We start from the raw sequence: 23,593 nt of genomic DNA, 5'->3' as shown, positions 1-23,593 counted from the left end.
CTTCCTGCGAGTGCCCCAAAGCCCCTTAGCCCAGACTAAGCTGCGGGAGCGCACCTAGCCAAGGCCTGAAGTGCCACCTCAGGCTTCTCATCCCTCAAAAGATCCCTGGGACTAAGGCACTTTGGAGGCGAGTCCCTGATGCGAGCGAGGGCTTTCCCGTTGTGCAGACTGCACTCCTGCCCTCCAGGTCTGACATCCTTCCCCCTTTGCAGGGTTTCTCCTGCTCCCTTTCCTAACCGAGGGAGGAAATCCCAGGCAGAAGTCCCCCACGGCGTCACCTGGGCTGGCTGTCTCTTGGAAGATGCCTGCAGTCTGGAGGCGCGTCATCAGGTGGATCTGGGGCTGGGAGTTCCCGTGGTTTGTCAGGCAGCACCAGTCCCACTGTGTCACCACATTTCCTTCTCAACCTGCACTTTGGACAGAGACCAGTCCTGCAGACACCTCGGCAAGGACGAGCCCTGGATGAGGACGACGATGAGCCGCTTTTGGGTGAGCTCAGAGCTGACTGAAACACAGGCGAAAAGCCCCAGCACAAACCAGGCCGCTTTGCTTTTCTCAAAAGTCACAAAGCTTCGCTCCGGTGGATCTCTTTGCATCGGAAACCCTTGTGCTCCCAGCGCGGTGACCCGCACGGGCGCCAGGTCAGAGCAGTCCGTCACCGCCTGCCTTTGAATTCAAGGTTTGAACCGCGCAGCGTGGCCAGAGAGGGCACATGCTGCGTGAGGTCATGGACCACCATTTCCCTGGCCCTGCGGCTGAGCCAGCGCAGCCTGCTGCTGTGCCGGGAGCGGCGGGGACAGTGCCGCTTCTGTCTCGCAGAAGCATCTGACCCGCTAGTAAGTGCGTATGAGAGAAACGAAGGTAGTTCTAAATTCAACTATGCCAACAAAAAGCCGTTTTTATAGAATCCCTCAGGCTGAAAGGGAACTCAAGGCACTTCACAACAAGAACACTGACCCTCTAGAACGAGTGAACCTTTAACTCTTGTTTCCTGCACCGCGAGTTTACAAGAGTGGATTAGGACGATTTCTCCAGAAAAGTGTGTCTATTTTATCGCTATTTCGCTTCAGAATTAGCCTTTATAAGTACTGCTCTGCAACTGCAAGCACGAAGAATTTAACCCAGTTTTTGTGCCAACAGGTCGTTTTAGCCTAACTTTCACTAGAGGTTTTCACTTTTGTATTTAATGGTTACAGGGGAAACGGGTTCTGAGCTTGGCAATTTGACCAGTAGCCTCCAAAAGACTGACTGAATTTTGCTTTTTACAGTTTAGAAAATTAAGAGCAGGAACCAGATTGTTCTCACCCCACCCACCCACCCACCCACCCACCGCCCTTTCATCCCGTGATACACTGACACGTTGCAGCACTGGACCAACAATTTTGGGAGACCTTTAGTGTTAATCCATCGGGGACAGTGTTGGGCTGCCGGGCAACCCATGCAAATATTAATACACCAAGAGGAATCCTTAGATGGGATTTATTGAGGGTCATTTGTACATACGAGCTACATCTCCAAAACCTACTCTACCAGACAGCTTCCCTACAGTTAGGGAAACCCTTGCCTAGAATGGTTGCTTTACATGACTGATCTATTGAAACATGGAATGCCTGTAGAGTTGTGGCACTCCATGACATCTACACGGGACTTGCTTCAAGAGCTACGACCAGGGAGCCTCCTGGCTTCTCAGCCATGCAAGCTCGGTCAGGTCCTCTGGCCCGTTTGCTTGGCATTCATGCTTTCTGCCTAAAAAAAGAGGCAAAACGCACAATAATGCGGCATTCCAACATGCTAGTAATCAATCAAACACACTTGGTAGTAACATTAGAAGAGGCAATCGGGTCACCCAAGCAGGTAAGTCCTGCCTTAGCTTAGGCATTTGGATGGTTTTCCCCGACGGGTGTCAGAGGAGACATCTGGCTACACGCCAAGTAGCAATGTAGAAACACCAGGGAGAACGTTTTCACTACATGCGTGCTCAGACCGTCCCCTTGTCACCGCAGGCTCTCTCAGGAGCGGATCTCTCCTTTCTAGGGCTACCCTGGATACGGCGGGTGAGGAGGCTACACGCAAGCAGGCTCCAATGGCTGACTCTGCTCCCGCTGGCTCTGGAGAGGTGGGTGAAAGAATCAGAGTGAGAATCTGGGCTGTAGAGACCAGAAAGGCTTTGCTGCTCCAAGGAACCAACAATGGATTCTTTTCTTGGAGGGCGGGGAGCCCAACCCAAGCCTGTCTGGTGCGGAGAGAAGCTGCATTTTGTCAGGAGTTCTTTCTTTAACTTCCGCATGTGCAGCACAGCCTCCCTGGGTAGTTCCAGTCCACTGGCCAGCTGTCCTGTGAAGGCTGGCACTGCTGCACAACGATGCTGTCTGTCTTGCAGGCTGCAAGATTGTGGCCCAGTGCAGCAGGAGGAAGCGAGGGGGGGGCAGCGCTCTCTGGCTACAAGCCAGGCCGGCTTAGCGTGACATTTCTGAATGCTGCAGCAAGGTGTTGACTCCTTGGTTAGCGGTGTCTGACAGGCTGACTAGAACTTTGCTTCTCCACGTGGAGACGCAGTGCCTTTTCAAATGAGAAATCACAACCACACCTCTAAATCAAGCGCATTGCTAATTACTACCATTGCACAGTATGTTTGAGATCGTGTCTTTCAACAGACACGGGGCTGAACGTCCTCTGCCACAGCAGCAGCTCTGGAAGGAATCTAACGGTTTCCAGCCTGTGTGGTGCAGATGTGCTGCTCTGCATGGCACAGCTATGGTGTCACAGACATTGCAAAACCTGCTCTTGTCCTGAGCACAGTTCTACTGCCTCCAAAATTCAGTCACACCTTGTAAGTTTTAGCCAGAGCTCATCTGAGCTCCGTCACAGGGCATTTCACTTGCGAAGTTCTCATCTCTCACTAGTATCCCAAAAGAAACCCCAACCAAAACCCAAAGCCCAAACCAGCATCCAGCTGCTTTGGGAGGTGGCGGGAGCAGCTGGTGGGGTTGGAGGGCGTTTGCCATCAGTCAGCGATGCCCTTGCCCTAAGCTGGAGCTGCAAATTTTGGCCTAAGTCTGCCACGGTGGCATTGGGAGGTCAGGAGTTCTACTGGTGGTGGCAGTGTGAGGTCAGCAGCTCTGTTGGCGGTGGCAGCAGCAGGTCAGCAGCTCTGTTGGCGATGGCATTGTGAGGTCAGCAGCTCTGTTGGTACCGGCACATTGGGGTTGCCAGGTGAGGAATGCAGGGCGCTCAGTTCCGCCCCGGAACAGCTCCGGGGAGCATTGGTCTGGCCCTAAAGCCAGCAGAAGGACGTGGGTACATGTTCTCTGGACCCTCGCTTCTATTTCCTGCCAGGAAGAGGAAACGCAGCCCTTTTCACCCTGCAGGTTAGGAATAATCCCTCTGCCCGATGGGGACCATCCCAAAGTGATGCTGCGTTGTCAGGAGGGAGGGAGCTGGCACCAGCTGTGCTGGGATGGAGCCGGCTGAGGCCGTTGAAATCGAAACGGCCTGGGCGGACCTGGGGTAGCGATGCCTGTAGTATCAGCTGGGATCTCGAGCGGTGCCCTGGGGTAGGAAGGTGGCCCTGCCGGGGGAGGCTGGTTCCAGCTGGCGTTGGCAGCGTGCCCGCCTGCCAGCTCTCTGCTGCTTCGGCTGGGGTGCTTGGAGAGGCGGGCAGGGAGAGCTGGGCTGCTGGTTGAAACATCCCTCAACAACCCCCCTGGGGGCTGCAGGTGACACTTTCCTTGCACTGTGTCCCCCTGGCTGCACCGGTGCGGATTCGGCTGGGAGTGAGTTTGCCGCTGTCGGCTGTTAGAAAGGGAAAGGCTCTGAGGTCTCTCCCTGCGAGCACCGAGGTTTTGAAAAGGTGCTGATCTCCTTAGTTATAGCCTTAATTTTGCCTCCTCCCTTTGCAGCCCCTCCCTCCCTCCTCAACCTGCAGCCTCTTCAAGAGGAAATTTGAAAATGTTTTCAGTTAGGTGCGGGGTGGGAACTTCTGATAGCCGAGGGCTTGATGCGTTGATCACGAGAAAGCGCAGCCGGGCACCTCCTGGGAAGTGCCCCTGCGCCGATGAACTGCCTGACTGCAGCATCTGGGGGGTTGTGAGCCACGTGGAGGTGATGCCCCCACGGGGGAAACGCGCGAGTGGGACAGCGCGGAAGAGACTGGCTTCCAGACTCGGGACGGGCTTCGGTTAGCGGTTAAGAAGAGTGGAGGCAGCAGCATCTTCCTCCGCGTGGGGCTGCACCCCGCCTGCCAGGTCTCAGACCAGGCAGTACGGTCTCCGCTGCTGCTCCGTGTGTCATGGGTGGAGAACCTGAGCGTGGAGAGGAGGGTGGGAAAGGACCCTGTGCCCGGTTTGCCCGCCAGTTAATGGCAGAGGTGGAAAGAGAAGTGCCACATCCAGCACTCCCTTTGCAAGTCTCGTTTCTTCCTGCGGGCATCTGCCGGGGAGATGAGACGGTTAATGGCCATGCTCTGCTTTTCTTTGGCTTGAACTTAGGCCTTTTCTTGGTGTTTGCATCTCAAGGAGGTGGTAGCATCTTGGTTCTCTGTGTGCTGCCTGTAGCATCATTGCTGGGCTGGTTCTCATCACTGGCCGCTGGGAGCAGCTACCCAGTGGGATGCGGTCACCGCGCATCCTCCCTGCCAGGCTGGGCAGAGGCCAGCAGTGCCGCAGGGCGCGGGTGGCAAAGGGAGGCGGCCAGGGCTGTTGCAAAGCTGGGGAAAGCTCTCCCGTGCATGCTTTCCCCTGCCAGGGGGGTGTTTTATTCCAAAGCTGAGACCCTGGATGCACTTCCACCTGCGCCTGGGTGCAGAGAAAAGGCCAGGTGCCCCAGGGAGAGCCCAGATCTTGGCCAGACTGCACCAGGCAGTCTGAAAACGGGCTCTCTTACTGCCGCAGGGCTGCAGGTATCGCCCAGGGTCGTGCAAAAGCGTCCCATTGGACATGTCATGGGCACTGTGCTCATGGCTCTCTCTGGTTGCACCCCTGCTTTTTTCTTCCCCCTCTTTGGTTGTTCTGGAGATTGCTGCAGCCAGCACAGGCGGTCCCTGCGGTGCGGATGGAGCACTGTGCGCTGGCTGTGCTGCGCAGGAGCACAAACCTGGGGTGGGGGGATGGGGTGTCGTCAGGTTGCCCTCATTAGAGGTGTGTGAATCCTGAGCACTTTTTGGAGCGTGGTGCCATTTGAAAACACAGATGGACATAGGACACTCCCTGCTCCCAGAGAGGCCGTTGCACCTCCTTGTTGTCCCCACTAACTGTTGTTCTGGTGTCTTGCAGGCACAGAAGAATAAGGCACGATGGATGCCTATGAACCTCCAACACTGGATGTTGTAGTCTTTGGAGGTTTGACGGTGGTATTGGCCATTGGGATCTTCCTGTTCTCCTTCCTGGAGAAGGTCCTCCTTCCTTCTGAGGAAGCCTTGGCCAAGCAAGGCAAATACAATGAAACCGCCCAGCTGAAGAAAAAAGAGAAAAAGCAGAAAGAGGAAGCTGTAGAGAAAAAAGCAAAAGGAAAGGAAAAGGAAGAGAAACGAAACGGAAAGATCGCAGAGCAGCACCAAAGTGCTCCAGCTGTCAGCTCCGTCACTATCAAGAAACCAAATGTTCTTCCAACCCATGAGGAGCAGAAGCCTAATGGACCTGTCAAGAAGGCAGGTGCATCCGAGAAGAAACGCGAGCCAGGTAAGGCCAAGTTCCTCTGCGTATATCCCCATTGAGTAAGCCAGCAGAGGGATAGGAGAAGGGCTGGAGTCATCTCGTTCCCTTAGCAAAGAAAGAGCTGGAACGAACCTGCCTAGTGAAAGGCAGGAGACGACCTTGCTGCTCTGCGCCACCGGCACCGCTGCGTGGAGCGATGTCCCCTAGGGAGGCTGTGTCACGATGGAGTCCAGCTTCTGATGCCCACCATGTCTCTGCTCCCTGGCATTAGCAAAGCGTGCCCAGCTCTGGCTGGAAACGCTCAGTGTGATGGAGGGCGGTGGCAGGGCGGCAGGAGCAGGAGCAGAGCCAGGCAGAGGTGGCAGCTGGCTCAGGGAACGCTTGTCTGTGGTGAGCGCCGTCCCCAGCGCTCGTCACATTGCTTTCGGTTAGAGAGGTATCAAACTTGGCTGTGGACATCTGGGCGGTTGCTGGCGTGAAATGGCACTTACGGGGTTGAAGTCAACTGAGGTGATGCTACTCAGCCCTGCCGTTGGCTCGAGCGCTCCCAACCCCTCCTCTCTCCTCCCCAGCACCTGCGGACTCGGATGGGCCCCTCTACCTGCCCTACAAGACGCTTGTGTCCACGGTCAGCAGCACGGCGTTCAGCGAGGGGGAGGCCCAGCGGCTCATCGAGATCCTGAGGGAGAAAGCGGGCATCGTCCAGGACACCTGGCACACGGTAGGGCTGCCAGCACCGCTGTGGCCGCCAGGGCCGGGCCGAGCCTCGGGGGGTGCGGAGGGGTGAAGGCAGCCCGTTTTCGGGCAGGCTGTCCCCCGAGGGTCAGCCTTAGAGACGGGAGCTGAATTTTCCCTGGGGCAGAGGGCATGATCCTGTGCGTGTGGGGGGGAGGGGTTGGATCGGTCGGTGGCGGTCCCCGCTGATGTGCCACCCTGTGCCGGCAGGCCAAGCAGAAGGGTGGCCCGGTCGCTGTCCTGAAACGCCGGCTGGAGGAGAAGGAGAAGCAGCTCGCCACTGAGCAGGAGGCTGCAGCCGCTGCCAGAAACAAGAGGCGGGAGCTGAGCAAGGTAAGTGCCGCGCAGCCCTCCCGGCACCCCTGGCACGGGCCCTGCCCCTCACGGCATGGGGGCACCTCCGAAAGGGTTACACTTTTTAAAGCCTTCTGAGCTCGGAGGCCACTTGTTTCAAGTCCCCTTAGAGCAGGGAAATTCCTACGCTCAGGACTGACCGGGTGGCTTCTTTCCTCGAAGGAGCTGGTGGCCGAGCGGGCTAAGGTGACGGCTCTGGAGGGCAAGCTGAAGGAGCAGCTGCTGGCCCGCGAGCAGGAGATGGCAGCGGTGCAGGCACGCACGCAGGCCATCAACCAGGACCATGCCCAGAAAACGCAGCAGCTCCAGGACAAGGTGAGCCCCACGCGGTGCTCTGCAGCTTCCTCCGCTGGCTGCCGGCTGGCCTTCGGTGGCAGGTGCTGGTCTTTTGGAGAAGACCGAGGTGGACGACGGGACCAGAGCCTCAGGGAGGGGCGAGTGCCCCGCAGTGCTCCTGCCCCGTGGTGCTCAAGCTAGAAGAGGGAGGTGGGAGCATCCTCATGGGATGCGGCAGCCCCGGGGCTCTCAGCATCAGCAGACACCTCGCTGTGGCTTCCTTGCCAGTCCCTCTTGCTCATGGGGTGGGCTTCTCAGGAGGGAGCAGAGGGACCGGCGGTGGCGGCATTAACCCCTGTTGGGCTCTCCCTAGATCCGGACCCTGCAGGACCAGCTGGAGAACAGACCCAACACGCAGCTGGCTCGCCTGCAGCAGGAGAACTCCATGCTGAGGGATGCCCTCTACCAGACCAGCAGCTGGATGGAGAGCAAGTAAGACTGGGGCGGGGGGCAGAGCCTGGGGCCGCCCTCTGGCAAGCCCTGGGGGTGGCTGTCCATCAGGCTTGGCCACCCGCTTTCTGGAGGGTGCTTCTACAGGCACCCCAGCTAGCTGGAGGTAGAGGAGGGAGTGAGGAAGAGATTGCCAAATGGCTTTTGGGGGCCTGGCAGGGGAAACAAGGATGTTTTTCCCAAGTGGAAGGGCAGGTGAAACCCTCTCTGCTTTGGGGTCACCTGTGCTGATGCCAGCGGAGGGGGGCAGAGGGGACCAGAAGGCGCTGCAGCATTGATCCCCACTTCGGGGAGCTTGTGCTCACCAACTTCCAAAGAAACGTAGCTGGCTCCTTGATGGGAGCGGTGCTGCAGAGAACCGAGACCTGCCTGGTGCATACAGAACAAACAGGAGCTAGGGAGAAGAATGTCACGCTCCTTTCTATAGAAGGTCTGAAATGGCTGGTGATTAACAGCGCCCAGCTAATTACAGAGCAGACTCCAGCTGCCTAGAGTGCTTTCTGCTGTGTCTGGGAACACAGATCCTTGCGACTTCTCCTTCATGAGAAAGGAATGCCTCCTGTGATGGAAACGCAGCTTTTGAAAAGTGATGTGTCAGCTCTCTGCACCCCGTCCCTGAAGGACAGGCGTGTCCCAGAAACAGGCGAACGCCACCGCTGAGATGTTTCAAGCCCTGTTACCAGGCCCACAGGGGGATGTGTTCCCCCTGGGTAACGCCAGGGATGCTTGACTGGCCTGCGGGCTGGAATAACGCTGCTTCTCTTGGTGCAGGCACAACCCTGAGCTGGCCAGGTTGCGGAAGGAGTACGCCAAGCTGAAGAACGAGCTGTCTGAGAAGTCAAAGGTGCTGCAGCGAAAGGAGCAGCAGAGGAAGAGCCTGGAGCTCAAAGCGTCAGCCTTGCAGAAGGAGGTGGAGCAGCTGCAGGTCAGGCAAGCGCCTGCAAACCTGCTCCCCTCAGAGAGATGGGGCGCGTGGCTGAATTGTGTGGGATCCATGGGGCTGGCCATGGGGAGAGCTCGGGGGGAGATGAGCGTCCGCATTTGGAAAGCGAGCTGCCTGGCGGACCCCCTGTCAGTTTGTCACATGCCAGGAGCTCTATTGCGCATCGCCGGCAAAGCCCAGGGGGCACGCTGCCCTGGTGGGAGCCGTTCTCGCTCACCTGTGAAGCTCACCAGCCGGCTGTGAGGGTGGGGGGAAGCCTAGATGCTGCACCCTGATGAGTGGTAGCCTCAGGTGAGAGAGGAAACCCAGTGGCCCCTGCCAGCGGGTGCTCACGAGGACGTGGGTGCTCCCTCTCGACTCTGAAGCCCTTGGTGCACGAGGTAGAGCTTGTGGCTTGTTTGTTGTCACCGGGGGGTGCCTGGATTTGGGGGTTTAGGGGTGTTTAAAGGACACCTCCCAGGTAGGGCCTCTGAGCACGCCGCTGGAGCAGTGGCGCGTCGCTGGCTTGTGGCCACCGCGGCGGCTCAGTGCAGACCTGAGGTGACCCGAGATGTTCTGGAGGGGGGAAGGTCACCAGAGGGCCAAGGGAGGCTCAGGCAGATGCCTTCTTTTGACTCCTATGTAGGAAAAACTGGTAAAAAATATAACAAGGGACCTGGACCAGGAAACAACCAAACTCCAGGAGCTACTGAAGGTTACCAGGACCAACTGGCCAGAGGGGCAGAAACCATAAAGAAGTGAATGAACAGCTTCAGGAAATGGTCCCTGTGGTGGCCACAACCATCCCTCCCCTTGGTGCTGGCGGAGGGCAGGGGGAAGCGCGTGTCAGGCAGTGGTTGAAAACCAGAGACAAGGTGGCACTTGCTGCCAGAAGCCATCTGGGTGGCTTTGGGGAAGCTCGGGGAGCATAGGAGATGGTGGTCATGGTTCTCCCTGCTCAAAAGGCAGGACCTGGCCCACCTGTGAAATGCTTTGATGCTTGAGCTGCCACGAGGATAAGGTTGAGACCCAGCTGAGTAACCCACCTCTGTTTTCCTTCTCCAGGGGGAAGAGGAAGGTTTGAAGAAAGGGACTTCAGCCTGACCAGTCTATGAGCTAGACCTTACCGCTCCTAAAAATAAAAACATATACTGACTTTACTGTAGATAAAAGTTACAAGCCAGTAGGGACCTAAACCCTAGGTTTGAAACTAGGTTTAGTAACATTTTTATTATTACATATTATATAATATATTTATTATTGGAAAATAAAATTGCAGAAAACCCCAACCAGTAAACACTGCAGGCATGTGTTTGTAAGAAAATCTTCATAGTGTTTTGTACAACCAACAGTTTGTTCCCCAGGGAGACGCTCCGGCCACGTCGGGGCAGGCAGAACCCACGCATGTGTGAAAAGGGAAGACTGTGCTTGTACATCAACTGCTGCAATTATTTTTTCCCTTTCTATTGTTTCTATTTTTTTCTTTTTATTTTCCTTTTTTTTTGTTGGTTGGAGTGAAAGAAGTGTGAAAGTGAGAGCCACCACGGAAGGAAGCCTCTCTTTGATGGGTGGCTCTTGGCACGTATCCTTTTGTGTACTTCTGGGTGTCGGTGCAATTATAATGACGTAGTGAAAAGAGCTTATCCTTGCTTCATTTTCCCGGTTATTGTTTGTTAATTTTTATTAAGTTTGCAAGCCAGCCAGGTGTTTGGGGTCACTGAAGAAGGACCCAGCTGTGGCCGGGAGCAGATCCTTTATTCCCCGCCTTGCTCGCTGTGCTGCAAACAGCCATACCTTCTGTTTTTCCTCCAAGACACGCAAAGGAGAGAACCCTTCCCTTCCAGCCACGTGTGTTTTCACGCTGGCGGTGCACCCCGAGGTCCTCTGCCATGGGGTCAGGCTGAGCGTGGGGACAGGGCAGAGCAGCGTGAGCGTGGGGACAGGGCACAGCAGCACAGCCACGCCAGCCCGGCGCAGGCTGCTCCTGCTCGCTTAAGCCTCAGCGCACCCCTGTAATTCTGACCCTGCAGGTGCTGCGTGGTGGTGGTCCTTGGGCACTGCCGGGCTCTCCAGCCTTCTCTCTCCCCTTCTTGTGGCTTTTATTTTTTTTTTAATTTTTCCTTTTTGTTTTATTTCAAGTTGGTTTCTTAGGGAATGGCAGAGACCATGTCACAGCTCGGTGCCTGTCTCCTCACAATAAAGCTGCTGAGCGCAGCGCTGACATCAGCGGCATTTGAGGAGCTGGTGGGGGGAAAAGGCCCCCAAAGTACTTGGTACCTGCTGGGTGTGTGAAGAACCAAGGCCAGGACGGGGATGAAGGCCAGACGCGCCTCCGTTTTGCTCCCAGAGAAGTCAGCGTGTGCTCAGCCTCTATATCAGACACAGCAGAGACTCCACGCAGGCAGGACTGGGTAGACACGTGTCCTGTCCCCCCAGCACTGCAGCTTTCTGGGTCATGATGGAGAAGGGATGTGCAAGTCACACTTGGGCTGTGGGGTCTTTGATCAGGCAAGAAGATGGGGTCCTGCTGAATTCAGGCTGAGGGAATGGCAAGCTGAGAGCCCCCACGCAGCCCCCCACTGCCCCCCAGACCTGCCTCCCACCCTTGTCCAGAGGCACCGAGCTAGCTGGGGCTTCGCTGACTGAGCAAGGGCTGCCGCCCCCAGAAGCCGGGGCACCCATCAGTGCTGAGCTCGTCAATGCTCATTGCAGAAATGGGCTGAGCACCTTTGGGGGGTCACGCTGAGCCGCGAGAAGGACCACCCCCGCCTCCCCAGATCCGGTGGGTGGCTCGGTGACACCCCTCCATCACTGCCTGCAGTGCCTCTCAGGATGGGAGGTGATGGAGCGCCGCACCTGGCCAGAGGGCTGTGTGTCCCCGGGAGGTGGTGGCCCCAGCCCCTTGCGCGGCAGCTGAGACCCCACGCACTCACTACAAGCCTTGCTGCCGCTGCAACCCCCAGCCCTGTTGTACGTGCATAGGCTGCATACCCGACAAGTACCCCGGGCTCTGGCAGGTCCATCTCCCCGCACCGGAGGGACAAACCCGGTGAGCAGAGCTTTTCCCCGCAGCCACCATTAGCCTTCAGTTTCTCTACCTGGGCTTTGCGGCGCATGGGAAGGACCTCATGAACCAAGGACGGCCAGTGACAGCACTGTCATGTCTGCAGCATGCCTGGCCTGATACCTTTTGCCTTTGAGATCCTCAAAAAGTCAGGGAACGCCTGGATTTTACCAGCATTGCAAACTGGGCTGGAGCAAGCTGTTGAGCGTAGCGGGGTGGCCATCACCCTCGGAGAGCCCCCAGTAGCGAGAGCCCCCCAGCAGCAGGTGCAGCAAAGTGATGCGATCTTTCCGCTTTTCAGCTTTTTCTTTTTTGCTTTTGCAGCAGCGATTCCCTTGATTGTGAGCTCTTGTGCAAAACAGGGCAGATGGTACCCAGGCGTTAACACAGAAGCAGCAACAAAGCCCCCAAACCAGCCAATACAAGGAGGGCAGCCGGTGTCCCAAGTACACTAAGGGCTCTGATGATGCTCCAGAAACTGTGTGAGAGCAGATTTGGTGTCCCCAGCATGGGGGGACATTGATGCCCTTCCAGGACACGTCGCCGAGCTGGCTCTTTTAGGAGGAAAGATGGGCAGATTCTTGCTAAGCAAAGCTGAAAAACCTCCCATCTCTTTGGGGAAAGAGGTTCAGCTTAATTTTCCACACCTGAAGTGGTACTGCTGGGATTTTTTTCTTCCCGCGGCACCTTGGTGGAAGGGGAAGTCCACGCTGAGGGGGTAGGGAAAGCCAAGCCTTGCCCACCAGCACAGGGCTGAGCACTGGCCAGCCCCTGCTCTCCTGGGAGCCCGTGGCGTTTTGCAACATGCCTGCTTTGCTGGGGGCACTCGCGCTGTCGGCTGGGCACCTGTCAGCCTGTGACTCAGGGCAGGCCGATCGGCTGCTGGGATCCGCAGGTAGATGGGCTGCTGGGATCCGCAGGCAGGCACCTAATTGGTAAAGATGAAGCAGCTGCCCAGCCGGGGGGATTTTGGATGGGAATGCTGGATCCTTCTGCCCGATTCCGGCCACGGCGGGAGTTACCTTTCAGCCTGGCTATGTGACGGGCTTATCAAGCCACAGCTTAGACACCCAAGGTCACCTTTGCTGGAGCCGCTAAATTGTGTTTGCAGCACCTGCTGCTCACGCTCAGGCCTCAATTACCAGTCTCCATGTCCCATCCCAATCCTGTCCCCAGGGTCATGGACAAAAATGGCTGTTGGGAAACCCTTGCCCGCACGTGGACTTGAAAGGGTTTCTACCCGCTGTGCTCTTGCTGCAGCCAAGCTGCCCTACCTGGGCTGCAGTCCTGCTGAGCTGGCGTGGCTCTGAGCTGGGTCCGTCACCTGAACCCCTTCGCCTTTTTCTTCTTCGTGTAGTCCTGCCGGGAAGCCGTTTCCTCCTCAGCAAGTGGCCAGGCTACAGCAAGCGTTCCTCATGTTCTCTCTCCCTGCTCGCCTTGCCTTTTCAAAAGGTCTGGGTGACCTGGGAGAAACCGTAACGGAAAGGATTTCAACAGCCACAGGAAGAAACATTTTGCTTGCCACAGAGTCTCCAGCGGCAGCAGGATAAACAGCCTTGGGAGATAATAAAATTGGGCCCACTGACTCCATGGCGGGGACAAGCCTGAAGCATTATAGCTCTGAAGGTTGCCAGCTACTGCCAGCCGTGGCACGCAGGAGTATTCCAGAGGCCAGTACAACACCTGGGCACTTCCTGCGAGTGCCCCAAAGCCCCTTAGCCCAGACTAAGCTGCGGGAGCGCACCTAGCCAAGGCCTGAAGTGCCACCTCAGGCTTCTCATCCCTCAAAAGATCCCTGGGACTAAGGCACTTTGGAGGCGAGTCCCTGATGCGAGCGAGGGCTTTCCCGTTGTGCAGACTGCACTCCTGCCCTCCAGGTCTGACATCCTTCCCCCTTTGCAGGGTTTCTCCTGCTCCCTTTCCTAACCGAGGGAGGAAATCCCAGGCAGAAGTCCCCCACGGCGTCACCTGGGCTGGCTGTCTCTTGGAAGATGCCTGCAGTCTGGAGGCGCGTCATCAGGTGGATCTGGGGCTGGGAGTTCCCGTGGTTTGTCAGGCAGCACCAGTCCCACTGTGTCACCACATTTCCTTCTCAACCTGCACTTTGGACAGAGACCAGTCCTGCAGACACCTCGGCAAGGACGAGCCCTGGATGAGGACGACGACGAGCCGCTTTTGGGTGAGCTCAGAGCTGACTGAAACACAGGCGAAAAGCCCCAGCACAAACCAGGCCGCTTTGCTTTTCTCAAAAGTCACAAAGCTTCGCTCCGGTGGATCTCTTTGCATCGGAAACCCTTGTGCTCCCAGCGCGGTGACCCGCACGGGCGCCAGGTCAGAGCAGTCCGTCACCGCCTGCCTTTGAATTCAAGGTTTGAACCGCGCAGCGTGGCCAGAGAGGGCACATGCTGCGTGAGGTCATGGACCACCATTTCCCTGGCCCTGCGGCTGAGCCAGCGCAGCCTGCTGCTGTGCCGGGAGCGGCGGGGACAGTGCCGCTTCTGTCTCGCAGAAGCATCTGACCCGCTAGTAAGTGCGTATGAGAGAAACGAAGGTAGTTCTAAATTCAACTATGCCAACAAAAAGCCGTTTTTATAGAATCCCTCAGGCTGAAAGGGAACTCAAGGCACTTCACAACAAGAACACTGACCCTCTAGAACGAGTGAACCTTTAACTCTTGTTTCCTGCACCGCGAGTTTACAAGAGTGGATTAGGACGATTTCTCCAGAAAAGTGTGTCTATTTTATCGCTATTTCGCTTCAGAATTAGCCTTTATAAGTACTGCTCTGCAACTGCAAGCACGAAGAATTTAACCCAGTTTTTGTGCCTAAAACAGGTCGTTTTAGCCTAACTTTCACTAGAGGTTTTCACTTTTGTATTTAATGGTTACAGGGGAAACGGGTTCTGAGCTTGGCAATTTGACCAGTAGCCTCCAAAAGACTGACTGAATTTTGCTTTTTACAGTTTAGAAAATTAAGAGCAGGAACCAGATTGTTCTCACCCCACCCACCCACCCACCCACCCACCGCCCTTTCATCCCGTGATACACTGACACGTTGCAGCACTGGACCAACAATTTTGGGAGACCTTTAGTGTTAATCCATCGGGGACAGTGTTGGGCTGCCGGGCAACCCATGCAAATATTAATACACCAAGAGGAATCCTTAGATGGGATTTATTGAGGGTCATTTGTACATACGAGCTACATCTCCAAAACCTACTCTACCAGACAGCTTCCCTACAGTTAGGGAAACCCTTGCCTAGAATGGTTGCTTTACATGACTGATCTATTGAAACATGGAATGCCTGTAGAGTTGTGGCACTCCATGACATCTACACGGGACTTGCTTCAAGAGCTACGACCAGGGAGCCTCCTGGCTTCTCAGCCATGCAAGCTCGGTCAGGTCCTCTGGCCCGTTTGCTTGGCATTCATGCTTTCTGCCTAAAAAAAGAGGCAAAACGCACAATAATGCGGCATTCCAACATGCTAGTAATCAATCAAACACACTTGGTAGTAACATTAGAAGAGGCAATCGGGTCACCCAAGCAGGTAAGTCCTGCCTTAGCTTAGGCATTTGGATGGTTTTCCCCGACGGGTGTCAGAGGAGACATCTGGCTACACGCCAACTAGCAATGTAGAAACACCAGGGAGAACGTTTTCACTACATGCGTGCTCAGACCGTCCCCTTGTCACCGCAGGCTCTCTCAGGAGCGGATCTCTCCTTTCTAGGGCTACCCTGGATACGGCGGGTGAGGAGGCTACACGCAAGCAGGCTCCAATGGCTGACTCTGCTCCCGCTGGCTCTGGAGAGGTGGGTGAAAGAATCAGAGTGAGAATCTGGGCTGTAGAGACCAGAAAGGCTTTGCTGCTCCAAGGCACCAACAATGGATTCTTTTCTTGGAGGGCGGGGAGCCCAACCCAAGCCTGTCTGATGCGGAGAGAAGCTGCATTTTGTCAGGAGTTCTTTCTTTAACTTCCGCATGTGCAGCACAGCCTCCCTGGGTAGTTCCAGTCCACTGGCCAGCTGTCCTGTGAAGGCTGGCACTGCTGCACAACGATGCTGTCTGTCTTGCAGGCTGCAAGATTGTGGCCCAGTGCAGCAGGAGGAAGCGAGGGGGGGGCAGCGCTCTCTGGCTACAAGCCAGGCCGGCTTAGCGTGACATTTCTGAATGCTGCAGCAAGGTGTTGACTCCTTGGTTAGCGGTGTCTGACAGGCTGACTAGAACTTTGCTTCTCCACGTGGAGACGCAGTGCCTTTTCAAATGAGAAATCACAACCACACCTCTAAATCAAGCGCATTGCTAATTACTACCATTGCACAGTATGTTTGAGATCGTGTCTTTCAACAGACACGGGGCTGAACGTCCTCTGCCACAGCAGCAGCTCTGGAAGGAATCTAACGGTTTCCAGCCTGTGTGGTGCAGATGTGCTGCTCTGCATGGCACAGCTATGGTGTCACAGACATTGCAAAACCTGCTCTTGTCCTGAGCACAGTTCTACTGCCTCCAAAATTCAGTCACACCTTGTAAGTTTTAGCCAGAGCTCATCTGAGCTCCGTCACAGGGCATTTCACTTGCGAAGTTCTCATCTCTCACTAGTATCCCAAAAGAAACCCCAACCAAAACCCAAAGCCCAAACCAGCATCCAGCTGCTTTGGGAGGTGGCGGGAGCAGCTGGTGGGGTTGGAGGGCGTTTGCCATCAGTCAGCGATGCCCTTGCCCTAAGCTGGAGCTGCAAATTTTGGCCTAAGTCTGCCACGGTGGCATTGGGAGGTCAGGAGTTCTACTGGTGGTGGCAGTGTGAGGTCAGCAGCTCTGTTGGCTGGTGGCAGCAGCAGGTCAGCAGCTCTGTTGGCGATGGCATTGTGAGGTCAGCAGCTCTGTTGGTACCACGGCACATTGGGGTTGCCAGGTGAGGAATGCAGGGCGCTCAGTTCCGCCCCGGAACACTCCGGGGAGCATTGGTCTGGCCCTAAAGCCAGCAGAAGGACGTGGGTACATGTTCTCTGGACCCTCGCTTCTATTTCCTGCCAGGAAGAGGAAACGCAGCCCTTTTCACCCTGCAGGTTAGGAATAATCCCTCTGCCCGATGGGGACCATCCCAAAGTGATGCTGCGTTGTCAGGAGGGAGGGAGCTGGCACCAGCTGTGCTGGGATGGAGCCGGCTGAGGCCGTTGAAATCGAAACGGCCTGGGCGGACCTGGGGTAGCGATGCCTGTAGTATCAGCTGGGATCTCGAGCGGTGCCCTGGGGTAGGAAGGTGGCCCTGCCGGGGGAGGCTGGTTCCAGCTGGCGTTGGCAGCGTGCCCGCCTGCCAGCTCTCTGCTGCTTCGGCTGGGGTGCTTGGAGAGGCGGGCAGGGAGAGCTGGGCTGCTGGTTGAAACATCCCTCAACAACCCCCCTGGGGGCTGCAGGTGACACTTTCCTTGCACTGTGTCCCCCTGGCTGCACCGGTGCGGATTCGGCTGGGAGTGAGTTTGCCGCTGTCGGCTGTTAGAAAGGGAAAGGCTCTGAGGTCTCTCCCTGCGAGCACCGAGGTTTTGAAAAGGTGCTGATCTCCTTAGTTATAGCCTTAATTTTGCCTCCTCCCTTTGCAGCCCCTCCCTCCCTCCTCAACCTGCAGCCTCTTCAAGAGGAAATTTGAAAATGTTTTCAGTTAGGTGCGGGGTGGGAACTTCTGATAGCCGAGGGCTTGATGCGTTGATCACGAGAAAGCGCAGCCGGGCACCTCCTGGGAAGTGCCCCTGCGCCGATGAACTGCCTGACTGCAGCATCTGGGGGGTTGTGAGCCACGTGGAGGTGATGCCCCCACGGGGGAAACGCGCGAGTGGGACAGCGCGGAAGAGACTGGCTTCCAGACTCGGGACGGGCTTCGGTTAGCGGTTAAGAAGAGTGGAGGCAGCAGCATCTTCCTCCGCGTGGGGCTGCACCCCGCCTGCCAGGTCTCAGACCAGGCAGTACGGTCTCCGCTGCTGCTCCGTGTGTCATGGGTGGAGAACCTGAGCGTGGAGAGGAGGGTGGGAAAGGACCCTGTGCCCGGTTTGCCCGCCAGTTAATGGCAGAGGTGGAAAGAGAAGTGCCACATCCAGCACTCCCTTTGCAAGTCTCGTTTCTTCCTGCGGGCATCTGCCGGGGAGATGAGACGGTTAATGGCCATGCTCTGCTTTTCTTTGGCTTGAACTTAGGCCTTTTCTTGGTGTTTGCATCTCAAGGAGGTGGTAGCATCTTGGTTCTCTGTGTGCTGCCTGTAGCATCATTGCTGGGCTGGTTCTCATCACTGGCCGCTGGGAGCAGCTACCCAGTGGGATGCGGTCACCGCGCATCCTCCCTGCCAGGCTGGGCAGAGGCCAGCAGTGCCGCAGGGCGCGGGTGGCAAAGGGAGGCGGCCAGGGCTGTTGCAAAGCTGGGGAAAGCTCTCCCGTGCATGCTTTCCCCTGCCAGGGGGGGTGTTTTATTCCAAAGCTGAGACCCTGGATGCACTTCCACCTGCGCCTGGGTGCAGAGAAAAGGCCAGGTGCCCCAGGGAGAGCCCAGATCTTGGCCAGACTGCACCAGGCAGTCTGAAAACGGGCTCTCTTACTGCCGCAGGGCTGCAGGTATCAGCCCAGGGTCGTGCAAAAGCGTCCCATTGGACATGTCATGGGCACTGTGCTCATGGCTCTCTCTGGTTGCACCCCTGCTTTTTTCTTCCCCCTCTTTGGTTGTTCTGGAGATTGCTGCAGCCAGCACAGGCGGTCCCTGCGGTGCGGATGGAGCACTGTGCGCTGGCTGTGCTGCGCAGGAGCACAAACCTGGGGTGGGGGGATGGGGTGTCGTCAGGTTGCCCTCATTAGAGGTGTGTGAATCCTGAGCACTTTTTGGAGCGTGGTGCCATTTGAAAACACAGATGGACATAGGACACTCCCTGCTCCCAGAGAGGCCGTTGCACCTCCTTGTTGTCCCCACTAACTGTTGTTCTGGTGTCTTGCAGGCACAGAAGAATAAGGCACGATGGATGCCTATGAACCTCCAACACTGGATGTTGTAGTCTTTGGAGGTTTGACGGTGGTATTGGCCATTGGGATCTTCCTGTTCTCCTTCCTGGAGAAGGTCCTCCTTCCTTCTGAGGAAGCCTTGGCCAAGCAAGGCAAATACAATGAAACCGCCCAGCTGAAGAAAAAAGAGAAAAAGCAGAAAGAGGAAGCTGTAGAGAAAAAAGCAAAAGGAAAGGAAAAGGAAGAGAAACGAAACGGAAAGATCGCAGAGCAGCACCAAAGTGCTCCAGCTGTCAGCTCCGTCACTATCAAGAAACCAAATGTTCTTCCAACCCATGAGGAGCAGAAGCCTAATGGACCTGTCAAGAAGGCAGGTGCATCCGAGAAGAAACGCGAGCCAGGTAAGGCCAAGTTCCTCTGCGTATATCCCCATTGAGTAAGCCAGCAGAGGGATAGGAGAAGGGCTGGAGTCATCTCGTTCCCTTAGCAAAGAAAGAGCTGGAACGAACCTGCCTAGTGAAAGGCAGGAGACGACCTTGCTGCTCTGCGCCACCGGCACCGCTGCGTGGAGCGATGTCCCCTAGGGAGGCTGTGTCACGATGGAGTCCAGCTTCTGATGCCCCACCATGTCTCTGCTCCCTGGCATTAGCAAAGCGTGCCCAGCTCTGGCTGGAAACGCTCAGTGTGATGGAGGGCGGTGGCAGGGCGGCAGGAGCAGGAGCAGAGCCAGGCAGAGGTGGCAGCTGGCTCAGGGAACGCTTGTCTGTGGTGAGCGCCGTCCCCAGCGCTCGTCACATTGCTTTCGGTTAGAGAGGTATCAAACTTGGCTGTGGACATCTGGGCGGTTGCTGGCGTGAAATGGCACTTACGGGGTTGAAGTCAACTGAGGTGATGCTACTCAGCCCCTGCCGTTGGCTCGAGCGCTCCCAACCCCTCCTCTCTCCTCCCCAGCACCTGCGGACTCGGATGGGCCCCTCTACCTGCCCTACAAGACGCTTGTGTCCACGGTCAGCAGCACGGCGTTCAGCGAGGGGGAGGCCCAGCGGCTCATCGAGATCCTGAGGGAGAAAGCGGGCATCGTCCAGGACACCTGGCACACGGTAGGGCTGCCAGCACCGCTGTGGCCGCCAGGGCCGGGCCGAGCCTCGGGGGGTGCGGAGGGGTGAAGGCAGCCCGTTTTCGGGCAGGCTGTCCCCCGAGGGTCAGCCTTAGAGACGGGAGCTGAATTTTCCCTGGGGCAGAGGGCATGATCCTGTGCGTGTGGGGGGGAGGGGTTGGATCGGTCGGTGGCGGTCCCCGCTGATGTGCCACCCTGTGCCGGCAGGCCATGCAGAAGGGTGGCCCGGTCGCTGTCCTGAAACGCCGGCTGGAGGAGAAGGAGAAGCAGCTCGCCACTGAGCAGGAGGCTGCAGCCGCTGCCAGAAACAAGAGGCGGGAGCTGAGCAAGGTAAGTGCCCGCGCAGCCCTCTCCGGCACCCCTGGCACGGGCCCTGCCCCTCACGGCATGGGGGCACCTCCGAAAGGGTTACACTTTTTAAAGCCTTCTGAGCTCGGAGGCCACTTGTTTCAAGTCCCCTTAGAGCAGGGAAATTCCTACGCTCAGGACTGACCGGGTGGCTTCTTTCCTCGAAGGAGCTGGTGGCCGAGCGGGCTAAGGTGACGGCTCTGGAGGGCAAGCTGAAGGAGCAGCTGCTGGCCCGCGAGCAGGAGATGGCAGCGGTGCAGGCACGCACGCAGGCCATCAACCAGGACCATGCCCAGAAAACGCAGCAGCTCCAGGACAAGGTGAGCCCCACGCGGTGCTCTGCAGCTTCCTCCGCTGGCTGCCGGCTGGCCTTCGGTGGCAGGTGCTGGTCTTTTGGAGAAGACCGAGGTGGACGACGGGACCAGAGCCTCAGGGAGGGGCGAGTGCCCCGCAGTGCTCCTGCCCCGTGGTGCTCAAGCTAGAAGAGGGAGGTGGGAGCATCCTCATGGGATGCGGCAGCCCCGGGGCTCTCAGCATCAGCAGACACCTCGCTGTGGCTTCCTTGCCAGTCCCTCTTGCTCATGGGGTGGGCTTCTCAGGAGGGAGCAGAGGGACCGGCGGTGGCGGCATTAACCCCTGTTGGGCTCTCCCTAGATCCGGACCCTGCAGGAGCAGCTGGAGAACAGACCCAACACGCAGCTGGCTCGCCTGCAGCAGGAGAACTCCATGCTGAGGGATGTCCTCTACCTCCAGCTAGCTGGTGGCCGTGTAGTAAGCACCCTCCAGAAAGCGGGTGGCCAAGCCTGGGGCAGTGGCAAGCCCTGGGGGTGGCTGTCCATCAGGCTTGGCCACCCGCTTTCTGGAGGGTGCTTCTACAGGCACCCCAGCTAGCTGGAGGTAGAGGAGGGAGTGAGGAAGAGATTGCCAAATGGCTTTTGGGGGCCTGGCAGGGGAAACAAGGATGTTTTTCCCAAGTGGAAGGGCAGGGGAAACCCTCTCTGCTTTGGGGTCACCTGTGCTGATGCCAGCGGAGGGGGGCAGAGGGGACCAGAAGGCGCTGCAGCATTGCTCCCCACTTCGGGGACCTGCCTGGTGCATACAGAACAAACAGGAGCTAGGGAGAAGAATGTCACGCTCCTTTCTATAGAAGGTCTGAAATGGCTGGTGATTAACAGCGCCCAGCTAATTACAGAGCAGACTCCAGCTGCCTAGAGTGCTTTCTGCTGTGTCTGGGAACACAGATCCTTGCGACTTCTCCTTCATGAGAAAGGAATGCCTCCTGTGATGGAAACGCAGCTTTTGAAAAGTGATGTGTCAGCTCTCTGCACCCCGTCCCTGAAGGACCAGGCGTGTCCCAGAAACAGGCGAACGCCACCGCTGAGATGTTTCAAGCCCTGTTACCAGGCCCACAGGGGGATGTGTTCCCCCTGGGTAACGCCAGGGATGCTTGACTGGCCTGCGGGCTGGAATAACGCTGCTTCTCTTGGTGCAGGCACAACCCTGAGCTGGCCAGGTTGCGGAAGGAGTACGCCAAGCTGAAGAACGAGCTGTCTGAGAAGTCAAAGGTGCTGCAGCGAAAGGAGCAGCAGAGGAAGAGCCTGGAGCTCAAAGCGTCAGCCTTGCAGATGCAGATGGAGCAGCTGCAGGTCAGGCAAGCGCCTGCAAACCTGCTCCCCTCAGAGAGACGGGGCGCGTGGCTGAATTGTGTGGGATCCATGGGGCTGGCCATGGGGAGAGCTCGGGGGGAGATGAGCATCCGCATTTGGAAAGCGAGCTGCCTGGCGGACCCCCTGTCAGTTTGTCACATGCCAGGAGCTCTATTGCGCATCGCCGGCAAAGCCCAGGGGGCACGCTGCCCTGGTGGGAGCCGTTCTCGCTCACCTGTGAAGCTCACCAGCCGGCTGTGAGGGTGGGGGGAAGCCTAGATGCTGCACCCTGATGAGTGGTAGCCTCAGGTGAGAGAGGAAACCCAGTGGCCCCTGCCAGCGGGTGCTCACGAGGACGTGGGTGCTCCCTCTCGACTCTGAAGCCCTTGGTGCACGAGGTAGAGCTTGTGGCTTGTTTGTTGTCACCGGGGGGTGCCTGGATTTGGGGGTTTAGGGGTGTTTAAAGGACACCTCCCAGGTAGGGCCTCTGAGCACGCCGCTGGAGCAGTGGCGCATCGCTGGCTTGTGGCCACCGCGGCGGCTCAGTGCAGACCTGAGGTGACCCGAGATGTTCTGGAGGGGGGAAGGTCACCAGAGGGCCAAGGGAGGCTCAGGCAGATGCCTTCTTTTGACTCCTATGTAGGAAAAACTGGTAAAAAATATAACAAGGGACCTGGACCAGGAAACAACCAAACTCCAGGAGCTACTGAAGGTTACCAGGACCAACTGGCCAGAGGGGCAGAAACCATAAAGAAGTGAATGAACAGCTTCAGGAAATGGTCCCTGTGGTGGCCACAACCATCCCTCCCCTTGGTGCTGGCGGAGGGCAGGGGGAAGCGCGTGTCAGGCAGTGGTTGAAAACCAGAGACAAGGTGGCACTTGCTGCCAGAAGCCATCTGGGTGGCTTTGGGGAAGCTCGGGGAGCATAGGAGATGGTGGTCATGGTTCTCCCTGCTCAAAAGGCAGGACCTGGCCCACCTGTGAAATGCTTTGATGCTTGAGCTGCCACGAGGATAAGGTTGAGACCCAGCTGAGTAACCCACCTCTGTTTTCCTTCTCCAGGGGGAAGAGGAAGGTTTGAAGAAAGGGACTTCAGCCTGACCAGTCTATGAGCTAGACCTTACCGCTCCTAAAAATAAAAACATATACTGACTTTACTGTAGATAAAAGTTACAAGCCAGTAGGGACCTAAACCCTAGGTTTGAAACTAGGTTTAGTAACATTTTTATTATTACATATTATATAATATATTTATTATTGGAAAATAAAATTGCAGAAAACCCCAACCAGTAAACACTGCAGGCATGTGTTTGTAAGAAAATCTTCATAGTGTTTTGTACAACCAACAGTTTGTTCCCCAGGGAGACGCTCCGGCCACGTCGGGGCAGGCAGAACCCACGCATGTGTGAAAAGGGAAGACTGTGCTTGTACATCAACTGCTGCAATTATTTTTTCCCTTTCTATTGTTTCTATTTTTTTCTTTTTATTTTCCTTTTTTTTTGTTGGTTGGAGTGAAAGAAGTGTGAAAGTGAGAGCCACCACGGAAGGAAGCCTCTCTTTGATGGGTGGCTCTTGGCACGTATCCTTTTGTGTACTTCTGGGTGTCGGTGCAATTACAATGACGTAGTGAAAAGAGCTTATCCTTGCTTCATTTGCCCGGTTAATATTTGATCATTTTTTATTAAGTTTGCAAGCCAGCCAGGTGTTTGGGGTCACTGAAGAAGGACCCAGCTGTGGCCGGGAGCAGATCCTTTATTCCCCGCCTTGCTCGCTGTGCTGCAAACAGCCATACCTTCTGTTTTTCCTCCAAGACACGCAAAGGAGAGAACCCTTCCCTTCCAGCCACGTGTGTTTTCACGCTGGCGGTGCACCCCGAGGTCCCCTGCCATGGGGTCAGGCTGAGCGTGGGGACAGGGCAGAGCAGCGTGAGCGTGGGGACAGGGCACAGCAGCACAGCCACGCCAGCCCGGCGCAGGCTGCTCCTGCTCGCTTAAGCCTC

The 23,593-nt window shown here is 56.8% G+C and overlaps 2 protein-coding genes across 2 annotated transcripts; both read left to right on the top strand.

Moving 5' to 3' along the window:
• The first annotated feature begins 1,513 nt into the window (after positions 1–1,513).
• On the top strand, positions 1,514–9,941 carry LOC129737272 (ribosome-binding protein 1-like). The gene is made up of 8 exons (XM_055725901.1): positions 1,514–2,116; positions 5,271–5,675; positions 6,224–6,372; positions 6,597–6,719; positions 6,903–7,055; positions 7,390–7,508; positions 8,298–8,451; positions 9,514–9,941. The coding sequence occupies exons 2-8, from the start codon at positions 5,291–5,293 to the stop codon at positions 9,550–9,552; spliced, it is 1,122 nt and encodes a 373-aa protein (XP_055581876.1). The 5' UTR covers positions 1,514–2,116; positions 5,271–5,290; the 3' UTR covers positions 9,553–9,941.
• Positions 9,942–15,234: 5,293 nt separating this feature from the next.
• Positions 15,235–22,695, top strand: LOC129737293 (ribosome-binding protein 1-like). Its single transcript, XM_055726009.1, has 8 exons — positions 15,235–15,321; positions 18,480–18,884; positions 19,435–19,583; positions 19,808–19,930; positions 20,116–20,268; positions 20,603–20,700; positions 21,441–21,594; positions 22,657–22,695. The coding sequence occupies exons 2-8, from the start codon at positions 18,500–18,502 to the stop codon at positions 22,693–22,695; spliced, it is 1,101 nt and encodes a 366-aa protein (XP_055581984.1). The 5' UTR covers positions 15,235–15,321; positions 18,480–18,499.
• Positions 22,696–23,593: the final 898 nt, after the last annotated feature.

The sequence above is a fragment of the Falco cherrug genome, chromosome 13 (assembly GCF_023634085.1).
Source record: "Falco cherrug isolate bFalChe1 chromosome 13, bFalChe1.pri, whole genome shotgun sequence".
In the NCBI taxonomy this organism is placed as follows: domain Eukaryota; kingdom Metazoa; phylum Chordata; class Aves; order Falconiformes; family Falconidae; genus Falco; species Falco cherrug.
The sequence above is the reverse complement of the archived record's forward strand: the minus strand, read 5'-3'. Positions and strand labels throughout refer to the sequence as shown.